The sequence below is a fragment of the Cynoglossus semilaevis genome, chromosome 2 (assembly GCF_000523025.1).
Source record: "Cynoglossus semilaevis isolate Cse_v1.0 chromosome 2, Cse_v1.0, whole genome shotgun sequence".
In the NCBI taxonomy this organism is placed as follows: Eukaryota; Metazoa; Chordata; class Actinopteri; order Pleuronectiformes; family Cynoglossidae; genus Cynoglossus; species Cynoglossus semilaevis.
In genome coordinates this window covers 6,647,349-6,666,158 of record NC_024308.1, presented here as the reverse complement: position 1 = coordinate 6,666,158, position 18,810 = coordinate 6,647,349, and the positions used below count along the sequence as shown (strand labels likewise).

The 18,810-nt window shown below is 39.0% G+C and overlaps 4 protein-coding genes and 1 non-coding gene across 19 annotated transcripts in view; 4 read left to right on the top strand and 1 right to left on the bottom strand.

Annotated features, from left to right (window-relative positions):
* dock7 (dedicator of cytokinesis 7) overlaps positions 1–18,810 on the bottom strand; it is a 428,740-nt gene that overhangs the window by 206,088 nt on the left and 203,842 nt on the right. The window lies entirely within an intron of this gene.
* On the top strand, positions 70–5,058 carry cluap1 (clusterin associated protein 1). Of its 2 annotated transcripts, XM_017041528.2 has the most exons (13): positions 70–203; positions 489–597; positions 681–792; positions 1,228–1,312; positions 1,416–1,595; positions 1,681–1,776; positions 2,003–2,086; positions 2,193–2,326; positions 2,456–2,597; positions 2,960–3,032; positions 3,132–3,242; positions 3,390–3,439; positions 4,808–5,058. In XM_017041528.2, exons 2-13 carry the CDS (start codon positions 576–578, stop codon positions 4,982–4,984), a joined length of 1,266 nt encoding a protein of 421 aa, XP_016897017.1. In that variant the 5' UTR covers positions 70–203; positions 489–575; the 3' UTR covers positions 4,985–5,058. The 2 variants fall into 2 exon arrangements, with proteins under 2 accessions (XP_016897017.1, XP_024909897.1); XM_025054129.1 differs by lacking the exons at positions 70–203; positions 489–597; positions 681–792 and adding an exon at positions 920–986 and having other exon boundaries at positions 4,808–4,984.
* Positions 4,437–4,507, top strand: trnag-ccc (transfer RNA glycine (anticodon CCC)). Its single transcript has one exon. It is a non-coding gene; the product is annotated as a tRNA-Gly (tRNA).
* Positions 5,252–8,560, top strand: LOC112486760 (mediator of RNA polymerase II transcription subunit 26). Of its 2 annotated transcripts, none has more exons than XM_025054127.1 (3): positions 5,252–5,674; positions 6,787–6,864; positions 6,962–8,560. In XM_025054127.1, the coding sequence occupies exons 1-3, from the start codon at positions 5,591–5,593 to the stop codon at positions 8,465–8,467; spliced, it is 1,668 nt and encodes a 555-aa protein (XP_024909895.1). In that variant the 5' UTR covers positions 5,252–5,590; the 3' UTR covers positions 8,468–8,560. The 2 variants fall into 2 exon arrangements, with proteins under 2 accessions (XP_024909895.1, XP_024909896.1); XM_025054128.1 differs by having other exon boundaries at positions 5,253–5,674; positions 6,790–6,864.
* Positions 9,311–18,754, top strand: slc35e1 (solute carrier family 35 member E1). The gene is made up of 6 exons (XM_008333618.3): positions 9,311–9,855; positions 12,171–12,241; positions 13,902–14,039; positions 14,336–14,461; positions 14,732–14,977; positions 15,185–18,754. The coding sequence occupies exons 1-6, from the start codon at positions 9,528–9,530 to the stop codon at positions 15,452–15,454; spliced, it is 1,179 nt and encodes a 392-aa protein (XP_008331840.1). The 5' UTR covers positions 9,311–9,527; the 3' UTR covers positions 15,455–18,754.

The following is an 18,810-nucleotide window of genomic DNA, read 5'->3' as shown; positions in this document are numbered from 1 at the left end:
AATGGATTTAGAATGTACGGTTAATGAGTGAGTATTAACGTTAAAAAGCTTTATGTAACAACTGCACTATTTTTTGTCCAATAGATGGCAGTATATAGCGTAACCATGCCCTGACAGCAGCCATTATCCCTCAGAGAAAAAGATGAGTTTCCATGGAGACTCCGTGGTTTGAAGTGGAGCTAACTAGGCTAGAGCAGCGAAAGGTAACATAATCACTGTCATATCCCTTTTTTCTTAGCTAATTAATTCATTATTTTCGGAATTTATAGTTTTAAGCAGAAATTGTCAGTAATACGGCGGAAACAAACGTTAGCTTCTTACGCCCTTTTTAGCGAGTCAATGTACCAATGTATGTAATTAGCTGTCTTCTGTAACCCAAGTTCTAGCAGTGATCTTCTTTGATGTTACTTTTTTTATGTTTTAGATCTTGTCATTTGTTTTGATGCACGTATCTCGTTTTAGTACCAAACCCTCGTCTCTGTATACAGTGAACAGCTTTTCCTTGGGAACATCCAACAACAATTCGTGTCGGATTGAAAACAGTTTATGAGCTGCTCTACTTAACGTCGGTCACTATGTCCTTCAGAGACTCCAGAAGTAAGAGAAACATCTAGTGAACATGTATTTCTCCCCCGATAGTTGGTCTTTATGTCATTATGATGTTGCATCTGATTTGGCAGATTTCACTGAAATGATGAGGGCCTTGGGCTATCCTCGGCTGATATCGATGGAAAACTTCAGAACTCCAAACTTCTCTTTAGTAGCAGAAATTCTAGTATGGCTTGTTAAGAGGTGAGTTTCAGAATGATCCCAAACTTCAGATTTAAAGCTAACCTTGTGCCTCGTAACTGTGTGTGTCTCAGGCGCAGTCATATTTATAAAGATGAGTACGGTGGATCTCAACCTATGAACGCATACCACTGCTGGTACTCTGGCTCTATCTAGTGGAGTGTGTATGTGAAGCAGAAAGAGAGAGAGCGTTTTGTGTATGTGGTTTCAGAATTAAATAAATTAGCTGTTTCGGTTCTCCTTATGTGCACTGTGATAAATAGGCTTATAATATTATTAAGAATATATATTCAATTTTTTTGTTTTGTTGTTTTTAATTTGGTCTAACAGTTTTAAAACTCCTAAAAGCAATTCCAGAACCCAGTGAAAAATACATTAAAATATCAAATATTTGCCTGTCAGACCTTTGGTTTTCACAGCTTTATTTTTTTATTGCAGATACGAACCCCACATGGATATACCTACAGATGTGGATACAGAGTCAGACAGGATTTTCTTCATTAAGGCTGTGGCACAGTTCATGGTGACAGCTTTGGATGTTGTGATCCAAATGTTCAGCTTATTTAAAGCCTGTTAAACCTGCTGTCTGTATCTTATTCTGGTTGTTTTTATTTTTCTGATTATAGGCTACCAAGGCTCATATCAAGCTGAACACAAAGCGTCTCTACCAGGCTGATGGTTACGCAGTTAAGGAGATGCTGAAAATCACATCAGTTTTATACAGTGCCATGAAGACCAAACAGTTGACCTTGGGAGAAAGAGTGGAGGAGGAAAACAGCAAGTTTAAGTTTGATCTCGGTTCACGGGTGAGACGCCTTGATGTATACAGTAATGTCGCTAAGTCATATGGAAGACTGTGGTGTTGATTATTTCCCACTTTGTTTACTGTAGGTTTCAGACCTGAAAGCAGCCCGACAGCTGGCCTCGGAGTCCACAGCTAAAGGAGCATCTTTATATGATTTACTGGGAAAAGAGGTTGATCTGAGGGTGAGGAAAAAATTACTAACCCTTGATTTTTTTTTTATTTACATATTCCTTTACAGTAAATACATAGTCACAATAGTCACATTAATATCACTATAAATTATCAGCCTGTGGTTGCATTAGAATTACTTCATTAATCATTGTTTTGTTGCAGTAAACCTACTGCTGTAAGTTGACGATGTCAGGTAATAAGATTTTAAGACTTTATTGTTTCTCATTGTGCCAACAGGAAATGAGGACTTCAGCGATTGCCAGACCTCTGGAGATCAACGAGACAGAAAAGGCCCTGAGAGCAGCTATCAAGGAGGTGTTGGTATGTATTTAGCAGTTTTGTAAAAACTCACGTGCATTAAGACTGAGGTTCAGTCACGCAGTCAAGCCACGTCAAATGTGTCATCACGCCTTTCGTTTGATGTCAGGAAAGTGTGGAGAAGACCAAAGAGATGCTGAGTAATGTTGTGTCAGATGAAAGCAGTTTGGATGCCAAGATAGAGAAGAAGAAACAGGAATTGGAGAGGAACAGGAAGAGGCTTCTGACTCTGCAAAGTGTCAGGTCAGTTGGTAAATTTTCTGTAAAATAAGCAGTTATTAAAAGCAGTAATAATTTCTGGACAGAACGCCGACCTCCAGTTGAACTGCAGTAATGCGAGTGTTTTCTTGACATCCATCTCTCTCTGTTTAGGCCGGCTTTCATGGACGAATATGAGAAAATTGAGGAAGATCTGCAAAAGCATTATGACGTCTATGTGGAGAAGTTCAGGAACCTGTGTTTCCTGGAGTCTCAGCTGGATGAATACCACAGACTGGAGCAGGAGAGGTTTGAGGTGTGTGAATATGAATGAAACATGGCACAGCGTTTGGTCTTCAAATAGTGAAATAGAAATGACTTACCTTTAATCCTACTCTCTGTCAGAGTAATTCATCCCCTCCTGTATGACTTACGTTAGTAGTAAAGAGTGTCACCGCCTTGAGGCAATCTTTATAATTGGAGGTCATTTCAAAAACCAGGGACGTCTTTGTCTTATAACCTACCTATATACACAGTAAATGCATAAGACTGTATAGATGAAGTTGTTTAGGAGGTAAAAAATTATATCACAGAAAAGGAAATCCTGATTGTACTTCTAGTTGAGGGTGGGAAAAGACAGAGTGAGTGATGCACCAAACTTTATCTTCTAACCTTCAGGAGGCTGAGAACACTCTGAGGATGATGCAGCACAAACTGAGAGATGAGGAGAGAGACATGATGAGGAGCTCCTGTGAGAAACCCACACAAACTATGAGCATTGTATTGACACATGTGGGTTTTGTTTTTCTGTTGTTTTTTTTTAACCCTACTTTTTTGTCTTTTTTTGCAGTAAAAGATGAGGATTCTGACATGGAGTTTCCAGAGGACGAAGGCTCGGACAGTGACATCGAAGAGTCGAGACCTTCAAAGCCACAGCTCATGCGGAATAGCATGTTAGCAGGTAAAACAATGAGGAAAATGGGTGGAAGTACATCAAAAATAAATCATGAATATTCACTCATCTATGTAGAAATGTGTGAAGACACCCTGTATCACACGAGTTAACACATAAGCAGTGAAATCCTTGCTATCCTTTTGTTTTTTAAAGGAACAGGAAGTCGTTTTGTTGGGACCATGCAGGGAGGTAACAGTGATGAGGTGAGTCCTTCTTTAGTATCATCTACATAATCCCTCTCTTTTTTCCACATTTATCTCCTGCACTCTGTTCTCTGAGATGAATAAATACATTTTGGTCAGAGATGCTCTTGAGTTAGATGTGTTTGTATAAAGAGAAATAATAATTCCACCTCTGTTTATTCTTTCTCATCATCTCACCTTTCTGTCAATCATGTGTGTTCTAAAAGCTGTTCTTAGCTGTTCCCAGAAGGTCAAATCATTCTGCAAAACCACGGAATTTGAAGGTTTGTGCAGGACCAGAGCTGCAGTAGAAGTCTTTATTTAGACTCCCTGTTTATTCTACTGTTATTATGATTAAGATTATGATTGAAATAATTAATTAATACCTGGCAAAATAATTAAAATGAATCATTTTTCGAGGGTCACAGAAAGTACTGGGTGCCGGTGAACTTCAGCACGGTCTCCAACTTCTCTGGGTTTTTTCATGTACTTGTTTCCTCTGCAAAGGAGCAGAAACACCTTCTGGGTGGACTATTAAAAATACCCAGTAGGTGGCAGTAATTCATCTCACAAAAGAACCAAGGCTGAGGGGTTTTGCGGGATCAGCCTTGGTAATGATCAATACACAGTAATTAAATTTGTTTAACGCAGCAAATATTCTATAGGCTACTGTACATGTCTTTAATGCCTTATGTTGATGTGGAAAAAATATATTTCAGAGTATCCCTTCATCCCTTCATCACTGCAGTCGTAGTCCGCACAGTGATCTGGCAGAGTTGTTTTTATTCACCGGAAACCTTCCTGATTCAGTGGGATCTGGAGAGTAGGTTGTCTTGTATACAGAGCCTTCTGCACGAAGGTACCAGTCCTTTTCCCATTAGAAAATCAGGAATTACCCTAAATGTTTCCTTATTTACGGTTAAAATGTACTGACTGAATTAGCAGAATATATTTCGATGGGTAAAACACACCGATAGAATTAAATGATTGGTCGGTCCTTTGCTATGTGAATCGTAACGCGCCGCTGGTGTAGTGGTATCATGCAAGATTCCCATTCTTGCGACCCGGGTTCGATTCCCGGGCGGCGCATCTATTTAATTTTTCTGATTACTGAATAAAATTCTATCTATTTATGTATATTTAACTGCGTGTATAGCATCACCTACAGGTTAGAGACAGGGAGTAGAAGTGTACATTGCTAAACAGAACAAAATAAATTCTTAATAATGGGACAAAATTGCGTTCTTCCCATTTAAAGTCCATCTGACCCCTGTCTGTTCTCCTCTAGATTGTTGCTAGTTAGCAGTTTTTGGTTTACGTGGATTTTGCAGCTTTTGGACAATGTTGCATTTTCCGTTTAAGATGTGATCACATGGTCTGTCATTTCAGACTGAGGACAGCGAAATAGATGTTGATGAGGATGATGAAGAAGATGAAGATGGTGAGGAGGAAGAAAGCAGGGATTTGGACAATGACAGTTTGGAGGAATCGGTGACCAAGGGGCCTCACAACTCCCTCGGAGGAATTGGACCGCCCCTGTTGGATGAAAGTGACAACGACTTCTGAAACTACTCTGTACTACTCTTTAACATTTGTATAATTTTGTTTCCTAAAATAAAATAATAACAGTAATTAGGTTATTTTACTTGTAATGGCTTTCCTTGAATTTTAACACCACATTTCTCAACATTTCATCTTTAATTAATTAATTTATGTATTCATTTAATTTATTTAATCAATTATAATAATAATTTAACTTTGCATACGGGAACAACAACATACGGTTACTTGGAAAAACACAAAAGCAAAACCTCCTAAATTTATATAAGGTCAGACTCAGAAAGGAGAAGAATATATGTAAAAAAAAAAAAAATGAACAGACGGATGTTTTGCATTATTTAAAATTATTTTCTTGAAATTTGCTTAACTTTTTTGACACGCCGTTCTTGTTTACGATTGGTCCAATCTAATTTGGCGGCGACAGTGACGTAGCTTCAACTGGCCACTTAAGCGCAACGCTGTAGACGCCGATTTATGGGAACACATTCGTGTTTATAAGGTGATGCCCACTGTCAACAATGATTCTGAGAACTAGTTAACGTCGGCAAATCGTATACCGCCGCATCGGTCTGTTCTCAGTCCGTCTTTAGTGACTCGGGACACCGCCAGAAGATGTCAGCGGCTCCTGCTCCAATAGAAGCGACTCCTCAGGTGCTGAGAGACCGACTGCTGCAGTCTATGGACGGCCAGTGCAATGTGAGTATGCGCGTCAGTTAATAAATTAGTTAGAAGAGAAGCAAACACCATGCAGATAGTGATTGTTTTTTTGTTTTTTGTTTTTTTGTTTTATTTTGTTTTAAATATTTGTCTACTAAATAAATTGGTCGATAAATTGATGGAACGCCGGTAGTAAGTAATGTGTTCAACGCAGTTTACTGGAACACGAACCATTTAGATAAAGACAGCACGGATTATATTTAGGTACAGTTTGTGCTGCCGAAAGGGGCCAGGAATCATTGAGTAAGATCTGCAATTAGGAGCGAAGACGTGGCAGTAGTATACAGTATGACTTGATTACATATTTTAAATAGCCTACCAATAAGTGCTACGATTTTTTTTACTAGTGGCAGCTACCCCCTTGTGCCCACCCTGAGTTTCACCATGTTTCCAAAACCTTCAGTTAAAATTCAACCTCAAACCATGACAGAGCCTTACAGGGTTTCTGTGTGTTTCCAAAAGAATTGTTGATGCATTTTTTCTGTTCTTTCTCAACGCTTGAGAACAATTCTTATGAACATTCTTATGTATATTGGTTACCATGTTTTCCATGTTAAAATTAATTATAAAACATCTGTATTTGCGGCTGACCGGTGTAAATAAAAACATTATGTTGAGAATCAACATATTGTAATAAAATCTTGGTGGTTTGTTCAAGGCATAAACTTCATAATCCAGTCTTGATTTACCAAACCGCACACAATGTCCCATCAAAGTCACAATAATAGAACAATAACCAAAAGATTCAAATGAAGACAGAGGCTCAGTGGGTTTCTCTCTCTCTCTCTCTCTCTCTCGCTTTTTGATCTGAAACTGTTTGCATGTGGTTTACTATTTAAATTTAAATACAGTACCAGATAATCAGAGCATGAGATTCAGTTTGAGTCATTTGAATCATAGGAACCAGGTGCATGACTGAAAGTACATTCAAATAAGCCGGACATTTTCAAAGCCCTTGTCTTCTTACTTCAGATGTCACCTCAAAAATGCTAAGTCACACTTTGAAATATTTACCTTCAAGTAGCTGTACTTAGATACTTTTTTAATATTATTATAATTATCCAGATTCTGATATGAAACATGTTTTTCAGCAGATACGCAACATGATTGTTGTTTTGGAAGTTATTTCTCTTTTAGAGAACTATCCCATCACCAAACGAGCACTTGAGGTAGGTTTCATCCATGTCTACATTTAATACAATCAAATAAAATAAATGAAGTTGTATACGTATGAGGAATTAAGTCATGCCTTCTTTTTTATTTAAGGAAACCCGCCTCGGAAAGCTCATCAATGATTTGCGCAAAAAAACAAAAAATGAGGACCTGGCTCGCCGGGCTAAGAAGATTCTACGAACCTGGCAGAAACTAATTGAAGCAGACAGTGATGAAATGTTGTTAAAAAGAAACACAGGTACCTCACGGTCTTTGAGTGGTGAAGGTAGTCCGTGCGTGCCCCTGCTGGCTACATCATCTAAACCAGATTTGCGGAACAACAATGAATTCAACCACTTTTTACCCCCAAATCAAGACAGACCAGAAAACCATAAAATCAAGGTTGACCAGAAGGAAGGACAGTTTCTAGTCAAGAAATGCAAAATGAATCTAAATGACAAAATGCAGATGCCAAATAATCTAGAAAGACATTTAAACAACAGTATTGAAATTTCATCCTCCACTAATTCAAAGAAATGTCAACATTCAGACAGGGGTATTTCTGAATCTTTCACCAATAAAAGGCTTCATAAAATCTTAATCAATTCTATTCAACCTCAACCAATAGGCCGAAGATACAGCAGGTCACTCAGCACATCTGCTCTGCATAAAGTACCAGTTCTGCAGCACCAAGCCAGTCAGGAACAAGTTGCCTCTAGGGGGCACTGCCGAGTCAGAGGTTCCTTGCAAACGTCTCAAACTCTGACGCAGGAAGCCCTTGTCAAGCAGGTTGCACCAGCACAGGAGCAGAGTGTTTCTAATACAAAAATGAGACCTGGGTCTGAAGGCAACTTAGAACCTTCTGCTCAACCTTCAGGGTACTGTGTTAAGAATTTTAGGCGTTCATGGTCTGCGGATTCGGGTTCTCAAAAGTGCACCACCTTGTCTACCAGTGTGAACCGTGACCATAGACAAGATAGTGACAGTACAGGGAAAAGAGAAGGACAGAAATACAGGCCTAAAGGAAATGATGCATGTGCAGATACACTAGCTCTACAACGTAGCACAAAACCCCTGCAGTTAACAGACAAGAGAATAAAACTTGAACCTGAAACAGGGAGGAAGACACTCTTCTCCCAACTGGAATGCTCACCTGACAAAGAGGTCAAACTGGACAATCAACCTCAGGGGTCGGAACAAACTCGGCCAAATCCTTCATGTCCCTTCCAGTTGACTGACCGGAAAAGGTTGTCAAGAAGCGAAATCATACAGTCCTATCTAAGTCGGCAGAGCAGTGTGCAGACATCATCATGTGTCCGCACTCACGGTGAGTATGTTTTCATGACAGACTTCTTTAAGAAAGGAGTACAACAGAGTCAAGACACCAAAACAAAACACGCGTTGGCAACTCAAGTCCCAGTCGAGGATTTACCAGGGATAACCCGAGAGGTCACTAAAGACGACCTGAGCAGATTAAACACACAACACTGGCCCGGTGTCAATGGCTGTTATGACACAAAGGGTGTCTGGTATGACTGGACACAGTGTGTCTCCTTGGACCCAAATGGAGATGGGAAGAAGTTAAAGATACTACCATATGTCTGTCTGGACTTGATGTGAATTATCTTTCTGTAACATTTGAGTGTGCATGGGTGCTGCATTGTGGATGATTGTTGATATTTTACAGTTTTCAGTAAAAAAACTTGAGCAAGATAATAAGTGGGGGGTTGTTTTTTATGGGTTTGTAACTACTGTGTGTGGTATTTCATTGTTTGAACCTTGTTTCTTTGATAGAGGTTACACCATATATGCTAATTCCATAATTTGTTTAACAGAGGGGAAAACATTATATTGTTAAATGTAGAACTGGTCTTCCATGACTGAAGGTGACAAAACAAATACTGATGTCATTACACTTTACATGTAGTCATTTCATAAATTGTCACAGAGCCTTGCATTACACTTTACATGTAGCTAATTGTCATTTCATAAATTGTCACAGAGCCTTTTAATACTGATCTTGTAGTTCTTACTTGCTTCCTCTTTAGAGTGACTAATGATGTTTAACTATGATTAAAAGAAGACTTATCATTTAATATAAGGGCTTTCTAATGTTCAATACTAAAATTTAAAAATAACTTAGAATTTACAAATTGACAAATGTACATGATGAAAAAAAATGATATAAGGGCTTTCTAATGTACTAAAATTTAAAAATAACTTACAATTTACACAATACACATCAGCTTGTACTATTTTGAAGCACTATACCTGTAATATTAAAAATTTGACAAATGTACATGATGAAAAAAAATTGCAATCCTTTGTATAGTAAATGCTTTATGATGTTGATAATTTCCTAAAAGATGAGTTTTAAATGTTGATACTTCTCTCGTCTTAGAATTTTATTCGCTCTTTGGCGCCTCTTAGAGGGCAGGCGGGTAAGTGGATTAAGAAGAGGAAGATTGAGTGAGGGATGGTAGCGGTGCACACGCATAACAATAAAGAAAGAAAAGTCGACATTTATATTATATTCTTTTATTACATTCAGTTTGAAGGCACTAGACGGAAACAATCCCATATGTGTATGTTGTCCAATTAGACTGTACAATGAGCGGAGCTGGTCCTCCCTCCTTCCCCATTGCACAAGCAGTCACACCTCCCTTCGTCACTCTGGAAGATGGCTGCGGTGGAACGGACCCCGGTTAGGGAAGGGATCCGGATAGTTTCTCTCTGTGTGTGCTGGTACACAGTCAGCTCTGGGGGAAACATCGTAAACAAAATCATCCTGAACGGGTTTCCGTACCCAGTCACCGTCTCCTTGTTTCACATTTTCTCCATCGTCGTCTTCCTACCGCCGCTCTTGCGGGCATGGGGAGTCCCCAAAACAGAAGTGCCGAACAGGTACTACCGCTGGTACATTCTGCCCCTGGCTTTCGGGAAATACTTCGCATCAGTGTCGGCTCATTTCAGCATATGGAAGGTGCCGGTGTCTTACGCACATACAAGTGAGTACATCTGGTTGTGTTCATTTCCTTTACAGCGCTACAGTGAGGCCAGCCGGTGTGTGTCTACCGCTTAACTCGCTGATGTGTCTGACGTCAGCTGACGTTAGCTTCATGGCTAGCTGCGGACAGCGCAGTACTACAGTCGTACTGTCGGTGCTAGGCCCAGGACCACTGGTTTTGTTGGGGCCGTGAATAGGAAGACTTTTTAATAGATAGTCCCTCTTTACGTGGATAATAGCCGGTTAAAAGTGTATATTAGGTGAATTTGCCGGGCCACCGTTTGTTAGCTCGCTTGTTAGCCAAGTTAATTAAGGCTGACGTGACACTGGTGGGAGGATCCATTTAACTGAATGTGCTCTGTAATGTTCGCACCTTATATTCACTAAAAATAGTCACAATATTAAACATATCTTTACACGCATGCACTACTGTGTGTTTTAAAGCCATAAAACACTGTTTTGAAACATCACACATTTGTAAACTTGGCACTTAGTGTGCATTCTCACCACAAAAATGTCCTTAATTCGTCGTGGGATACAGATAAAAAATGTTTAGAGATTTATTACTTACAACAAGCTATGTGCACAGTGACAAAACAGTTTTCATTCTGCAAATGCATTTTTATCTAAAGCTGAGCTTATTTCTGTTCCTTTTCTTTGGGTATTTACAGCAGTCCTGCATTGTTTACGTTGCATTACTTCTACCTACTGGGTCTTAATGTCCCTCTTCACAGATGGACACTAACACCATTACTGTTATGTCTCATGTCTTCCCAATGATCCCAATGATGAAGCTTAAACTTATGGGGATTTAGGGGGGGGGGGGCGGGGGGGGGTTAAAAATTAAAACAATGGGACTATACATTTTTGTGGGGGGGGGGGGGGGGGGGGGGGGGGGGGGGGGGGGGGGGGGGGGGGGGGGGGGGGGGGGGGGGGTTAAACATTAAAACAATGGTACTATAAATTTTTGTGTAGAGTCATGTTATGAATTTAAATTGTATCAAATCACATTCAACTCCAGATCCTTTTTCTGACCCAAAAATGGGTGTGAAACTATGTTAATTAGTCCATTCTCTGTGTGTCATATTTTAATTCTAAACCAAATGTGATGAACAGGTAACCTTAGACATTGTTGTGCATTGTTCTCTTTCTAATAATAGTATATATAACATTTCAGGCCTACTTCCCACAACCTTATAGGCTTTCATTTAAGACCAAACACAAGTGGACTGGGTTCCTCCTAACAAATGTGAAATGTTGTCTTGTCTACATTCCACTGAAAGACAATATATGCAACGCCAAACTAGATGCGTGTTTTCCATGTTGCTTGCAGCTGTTACAAGATACACTCTGTTTAAATAGTAACTCCTGCAAAAAAAAATCCTAGGACTTGACTCTGTTTTGGTCTAATGGTTCTTGTTCATAGGCAGGTCCCATTTCCAAAGTCACAGTAACTACTGATCTTACAATTAAAATGCAACTCCTCCTTTTTCTTACTGTCGTCACATTCATTTTCATTTAATGATTTGAAAATACTAGGATCAGATTGGTGTTTCAATTTTTTTAATGCTTTATACAATGACTTTTTGAATATGTGTATACTGTAACCAAATTATAAATAATTTGGTTACAGTATACACAATCAAAAACACTGAACATGCAGTTTATTTATGCTAATGAAAATCTAATGTTGTCTCATCAATATAGAAAGGCGAAGAAACAGTGTTGTACTGTGGTCGCCTTCAATACACTTAAGTTAGAGTACCCTATCTTAATTTTTTTGACAAATTGCCCAAGAGCCATATTCATCAATTAATCATCCAAATACAGCAGTCCCGATGTTTTACTTACTTAAAGTTTATTTTCATTAGAATTAAGTTTTCCCATCAGAATGATTAACATCTTGACACATCACATCACTCCCGGCTGAGGCGTGTCTTCCTGATTATCAAAATTCCTGTTTACACAGACTCCTGCCTGATATAACATGAAGACGATACTCTTCTGAAAAGTCTTTCTGAATACTTGTATTATATTTATATTTGTGTGGTCTGGTTCTGTTAAAGCCTCTTGATAAGGCCTTTATTCTTCTTTTTTATGTACTTGTAAACAAAGCCATTGTCAGGCATAGAAGAGAAAACAAGCTGTAATATCGCATAACATGGTAAACAAAAATGTTTCAGCAAACCTGTTGTGGATAACAGAGGGTTTTTTTTAAAAAAAAGACAGAAGCCGGGATGTCATTTATACATAAGAGCGTTTTGTAACCCAAAACAAGAAAACTGACACTCTGTTTTGTTTCACTTTCTTTCACAGTCAAAGCCACAATGCCTATATGGGTTGTGCTGTTATCAAGAATTATCATGAGAGAAAAGCAAACCACAAAGGTGAGTAGGTTCCACAGAGAAAACACTGCACCAGGCGCTTCCTAAAGCTGATTGTTTCCCAAGTTTAGGAGACTCGGCTGTGATGATGTGGCATGTGAGAGCGTCTGTACTGCAGCTCGTGTTACAGACATCTGCAGGGGTTTTGTCCCCGATGTTGAACGGTATTTAGCCAAAGGTTGGAGGTCAGCTGGGGTAATCTAGGTTTCCTTTCATAAACAATGAATCACCTGCTCCTTCATCTTGGTAAATGTCCGTGCTCTTCTCTCATATAATTGATTCGAATGTAACAACTGACTTGTGTGCTTGTGGCGATTTTCAATATTTATTTGATTTATGAGATGATCTTCTGCCTGTCAATGTCGTGCAGAAGACCTAAGCTTGCCTCAACTACTGAATTGACAAGATTTAATTGACAGACTTACTTCACAGATTTTCACCGTCATGAACGCCCTAATACTTAGGAACAAAACAAGTTCATTTTCTTCAGTAGATTCTATTTTTATCTTTCTTGCTCACAAACTTGATCGGCCTGAAAAACATGAACGACGTTATGCTAAATTTGTCTTCTGTCCTGTAAAGTTTCCATCTACGCGTGCAGCTGTAGGTTGAGACATGTCAGTCGTGAGAGGACATAACAATACCAGTCTTAACACTGTTACAGTGAAGGGTCCTTGTATATATTTGGTAGTGGTGTATGAGATTAGGGGTTTTGTTCTACATTTTCCCATGTTGTACAGGACATAGGAAACTGAATTACCTCAGTCAAAGAGCCGGACTGTGGAAGTGACGACAGAAGACTTTGTCCAATCTAACATGTGCTTGTCATGTTTACTCTGCAGTCAACAGTTCTGTGTTAAGACAAGCCAGGTTCACAGACAGGGCAGTGCTGATTTTTTTTTTAGTGAGTAAAGCTACAGTTTTAAAAAATATTGTATTACACTGAGAAAAACCCAACTTGAATTACACACAGTAAAGTATCCCCCCAGCGAAGTACCAGCAAGGGCAAATAATACCGACACATATTAGCTGAATGTTGTGGAGCAGCTTCAGGGACAAAGACCTACCGTTTTGCAATTTGGCTAAATGTCAACCTGTTAAACTTGATCCAAGAAATGAGGGTTAAACCGCCTTACCTCAGGAGCAGGGGCCACCTAAAAAATACTTGCACAAAAGGAGTCAAATTATAGTGAATGCAAATGTAGATGGAATTCTTATTTTCTATTAAGTTTCAGGTAATTATCTTTTATTCTTATTATATAATTATTTTTCTTTTGTTTATTTAATAATTTGTCATTTCCTCCTGTCTGGCCTTTTGTGTTTTTCTCAGTTTTTGCAAATCTTACAGCATTAGAAGTGCAAGATCATCTGTTGTGTTTTATCTGCTTCATCTTCAAATAAGTCTGAAAAGTAGACTTTGGTCAGAATAGACTCCATAGTTCTGGGTGACATGGTCTGAAACCTTTTCTGTACATGTCTAGTGTGACTAGCTCGACTATATTCTCTCATCCTTCAACTCTAAAGTCAGTAATGATCAATTATTATCGATTATTAATTTATAAAAGTCTGTCTGCTGGTCAAAGACCAAACCCACCCTCAATAATCACAATATCTTCTGCTCTGACTGATTCTGTCCTGTGTCTCTGTCCTGTCCATACTGCAGGTGTACATATCACTCATCCCCATCATAGGCGGAGTGCTGTTGGCCACAGTGACTGAACTGTCCTTTGACGTCTTGGGATTAATCAGCGCCCTGGCAGCTACGCTCTGCTTCTCTCTGCAGAACATCTTCTCCAAGAAGGTAAAACATCTCCATGGTCTCTGCCATCTAGTCTCTGACAGAGCTGAGGGTCTACATCATGATATCAGTCAACAGCTCCCGGTTGTAGTGTTTTCATTAAATATGGATAAAATAGAATTTCATGGTGCATAGGTTGTGTCTTGTCCTCTTTGTGTCCTCATTTCTGGGGACCAATAGACATTGAAGGTGTTTTAGTTTGACCTTAACCTTTCTTGTCCTACAGTAGGTGTGTCTTATGACAGGTTTATTTGTTTCACCGCCTTCTAACAGATGGTTTTTTTATCTTTATTACTAAGGTGTTGCGTGACACACACGTTCATCATCTGAGGCTCCTCAACATGCTGGGCTTTAATGCCGTCATCTTCATGCTGCCTACCTGGATTCTTGTGGATCTCTCTGTGTTTCTTGTGAATGGAGACCTGGTGAGTTTGAAACTACATGTGTGTGTCAGCTGATCATGTTGGTAAAAAAAGTTAAACTACCTGTTAATGTTCACAGTTTATCAACTCATGCCTTTTTCAATGCCCCAAAAAAAATAATTTAAAAGTTTTGTGCCGAACATAGATCACAGTGTCTTCTTATTCATTTTGACAGAAAAAAGCAGCAGAACCAACAATCTGCTGAGATGGTTTAAATGATTAACTCACAAATAATGGATTAACTTAACTAATAGCCGTACGTCTTCCCTACAGTCAGAAGTCTCTGGTTGGATGGGAACCTTGGTCCTGCTGCTCATCAGTGGTTTCTGCAACTTTGCTCAGAACGTTATCGCCTTCAGTGTTCTCAACCTCGTCAGTCCACTCAGCTATGCTGTTGCCAACGCCACCAAGAGGATCATGGTCATCAGCATCTCCCTGCTGATGCTGCGCAACCCTGTCACCCTCACCAACGTCATGGGTATGATGACGGCCATAGTCGGTGTTTTCCTGTACAACAAGGTGAGTCGCATCACTGTGCTTCAAGAACGCCATGAACCAAAAGTTTAGTACTGAGATGCATAGATACTTATGACCAGTGGTCTGATTACTGCAATTAATACGATGGTTGTTTGTTTTTTAGTGTTTGAATTCAGCCTTCATGATGATGTGATGAAAAATGTTGCTTCAGCTCCATTTGTTTGTTCTGTTCCACTTTTCTGCTAACAGGCCAAATACGATGCAAACAAGCAGAAGAAGCTGCTGCCGAGCTCCAAGCAGGACATGCAGTCCTTTGACAACCCGACTCTGGAGAAGATCCAGGCTAACGGCTCAGTGCCTTTTTCCCACGGCCACCACGATCATCATCATCATCATCATCACCATCAGCAGCAGCAGCAGCAACCACACAGCTGGAACAACATCCTTACCGATCACTTTCAGTACAGCCGACAGGCCTACACGTCAAATGTCAACAGCAACCACCAGTACGTGGTGTAGTGGAGGGTTCTGCTCATGGACATTACTGTGTGTAGCCGTCCGTTTTCCTCCGCCCAGCTTCACACTTAAGACTCGAGGCAAGTGCTGTTTGTTCTGATAAGAAGAATTGATTTATGACGGGCTGGTGACGTAACCATCCCACTACCCTCGCCCCTGTTTAATCATCGCTCTGGAATTGTACCATCGTCTAATCATTACTTTGGAACCAACTGTATGGAAAAGAGTTATCGCTGGTTTTATCAGGCACCTTAAATGAGGATGAATAATGAGTAATGTACATGTCACTGTTTCACTTCAGTCTTTTGTTTGTTCGTGACGACTGCTGTTGTTACAGTTTTTACTGTGAACAAGAACCAAAACAAAGGTCTGCGTTGGTACTGTTCTGTTCATGAGGCATTTCTCTGCACCTGTGGAGGAAGAAAGGCACTGTTCAGATTCTGTATTAACATACTGTGAGTAACACAGTATGTTAATGACACAAAGGTAAATTAACACGTGGCACTAAACGCATCCTGGAGGTGTTTGCCATCATGGATTTCACCCACCCTGTAGTCAAATACAGTCTTACGTCATGTCCGTCTGTCAGAACTTAACATTTTAAACATCAGACAGTTTTACTAAGGTTTAGTTTCAGGTCAGTCCATCAAAGCCATGACGTTAATTTTGCCAGTTCTTACTGTATTTAGAGAAAACATGGGCAACAGAGCATTTCAAATTTCCAGTAAGTTACAGTTAACATCTTACATTGATGACATCACTGACAGCTTGCTGTAGTCCAATTATTATGTCAGTCTGGCAAGACACACACAGTGTCAGTGTATAAATGAGGCTCTATGGTGGTAAAAGTTTAAGATTTGGTGAGCTGGTGGGTTTTACAGACTAAAGAAAAGTGACCATGTGGCAGCCAGTGTTGACTTTCTTGGGGGTTGATGAAGTTGTTCACATGCGGCCAGATCTCTGGGTTAACTCTTCACATACTTTTTTTAAAGGATGACACAATTCAAATTTAGGAATTGAGTGATTGTACCCAGCAGTCACCGGGCAAATTCTAAAGATCACTTGTTTGGATAAACCTGATAGTAAATAATAGATCAGACTCTGCTGTTTGCAGAGCCAGTTGTCAGTGTTCTGCTCAGAGAATGGTTTCTACTGATTCTCCGACTTTTTTTGTAATATGTTCTTTGTGATTAAAATCTGATAAACTCATACCAGATTGTTTCCAAGTTTGTTTATCACACCAGGGATGAAGCAGAAAATCTACAAGGGCTTCACAAGGTGACGTAAAATGCTAGAGAGGGAAGTGTTTTAAAGGAATCACAGTAAACTCTGTAAATCAGCAGTTCACTGACATTGTTGGAAAATGTGCCTTTCTGAAAAGAATGACAAAACACACACACACACTGCTCATTTTTCTACATTCGTTAAAGGAAACATTCTTGGTATTGTCAATAAAACATCAAGTTTTTCTCTTCATGTAACAGGGACTCAGAGAATCTGTCATCTTACTTGGTTAAATGCCCCCCACTGTTCTGAAGTGGAAAAAGAAAACGTTTTAATGCATAGATTTGTTTAAAATATTATTATGTCATATTTATTTTTTGTGAAGCTTCATCAGATGTCTTTGTCTTTAGTCGGTTGACTCTTCAGCCTGAACCAAAGCAGCTGTGACACATTTTTGTTTTACAGAGTCAGAGTCAGCGTCATCACATCAGGAAACTAAATATAAATATTTTAGGTCCCAATATTTGTTAAGTGACTTGACTGTCTTGTTGTTTCACTTTTTTTTATTATTTCAATTTCACAGTGATTGGAGAAAACTTTAAAATGTAACATGCATGTTCTCAGAGATTGGGTTTTGTTTTGTTTGTCATTAAGTGGTTGGTATTTTTTTGGTTATCACTTGTTTGACATGATCCTCTATTTTAAGGAAATGTCTGTGGCTTGTTTTCATTGTTGCATGGTTGTCTTTGTTATCTGTTAATGGACTGAAATAACTGCAGCAATAATAAGATTCATTTTCATTTATATATATATATATTTTTCTGTCAGTGATATTCATAACATTGATTTTTGTCACTTCTGTTTCTGAATAAGTTTTTGCATCACATATTTTGGGTGAGTTTGTTTACCTTTTGTTTTTGTTTTTTTATAACTGTCACGTTGTTTAGACTTGGTCTAATCTTCACAATGATCTGAGATTAGTGCAGCCGAGGTTTTCTGGGTGAGAGTTTTATGCATTAATGAAAAAAAAATACAAAAATGGTTCAAAGGGGTTTTTGAAAATAAAAACACTACAAAAACTTTGATCTTTCTGAAAGGAAGAGAAGTCAGTCGATAATCATATTTCAGCCAAAGGGTGATACGTCTGATTTGTGAGTTTTGTCGATGTGATGAATGACTACCTTGAGGCATTGGACCTGGCCAGTAATGAGGATGGTGCAACGCAGGTTTTACTGTAACTGTAGATACATCTTTTAAATCAGGTGTTTTGTGACATATTACAACAAGGCTGAGATTATGAACAGCTGTGGATCAACTCAGCAAATAGTCAACTAGGCTCTCCAGCTATAAAGTCAGTGACAAGGTTCATAGGGCAGTAAACTCTACAGTCAAACTGAAACTTTAATTTCCTGATGCAGGAATGTCATACTCCACTGTTAGCTGCACCTCAGAGTTTACACTAGTATTCTAAAAATGTCAAAGTCTAGACTGTTGGAGGTACAAAAAAATACTCAACCAATTGAGTGTATCTGTGGTACGTGAAGAGAAATGGATAAGTCAACTGAAACCTTGAGCCTGTTGTCACTGCAGCTTAGAGTCTCTTATATCTCTGTTATGTTTCCTCTTTTTTTCTCCTGCGTCTAGAAACTTGCTGAAGTGCAACAATTTTGATGCTGATGCATTAAAAAAAAAGGTAAAGACCTTTAGAGGTCGACGAGATGTCAAATTTATAAATTTCAACACCTATGACGTGTTGTGATTTCTAAATGTCCTTTTCTTGTTCCTGTGTCTGACCTGCTGTATAGTGGAGCTAAATGTAAATGTCCACAGGGCAGGAAGAGGAGTACAATATTATGTAAAACTTGTACAAAAATGTTATTTTTCTGTGTCTAATCTGAACTGGAGGCTTCAATGAGTTTTGATTTCATCAACATTTATAGATTTTTTTTTTTAATTTATGGTGTTGAAGTATGGAATGTACAGACGTGCAGCTCAGCGCAGTCTTGTTTGCTTATGTTTTAGTAAATGCTATTTTTAAATGTTAAGGGAGGGAGGGTAATAAATGCATATTGGAATACCGACTTTTGTAAAGTTGATTTTGTGGCATATTAAACATAAAAAAACTTTCAGAGATT

Coding starts and splice junctions, on each gene's coding strand:
- cluap1 (XM_017041528.2), top strand. CDS start 576: ATGTCCTTCAGAGACTCCAGAA. Junction 2,327..2,455: donor CTGACTCTGCAAAGTGTCAG/GTCAGTTGGTAA, acceptor CTCTCTGTTTAG/GCCGGCTTTCATGGACGAAT. Junction 3,243..3,389: donor GCGGAATAGCATGTTAGCAG/GTAAAACAATGA, acceptor TGTTTTTTAAAG/GAACAGGAAGTCGTTTTGTT.
- LOC112486760 (XM_025054127.1), top strand. CDS start 5,591: ATGTCAGCGGCTCCTGCTCCAATAGAAGCGACTCCTCAGGTGCTGAGA. Junction 5,675..6,786: donor CTATGGACGGCCAGTGCAAT/GTGAGTATGCGC, acceptor CATGTTTTTCAG/CAGATACGCAACATGATTGT. Junction 6,865..6,961: donor TCACCAAACGAGCACTTGAG/GTAGGTTTCATC, acceptor TTTTTATTTAAG/GAAACCCGCCTCGGAAAGCT.
- slc35e1 (XM_008333618.3), top strand. CDS start 9,528: ATGGCTGCGGTGGAACGGACCCCGGTTAGGGAAGGGATCCGGATAGTT. Junction 9,856..12,170: donor GGTGTCTTACGCACATACAA/GTGAGTACATCT, acceptor TTTCTTTCACAG/TCAAAGCCACAATGCCTATA. Junction 14,040..14,335: donor AGAACATCTTCTCCAAGAAG/GTAAAACATCTC, acceptor TTTATTACTAAG/GTGTTGCGTGACACACACGT.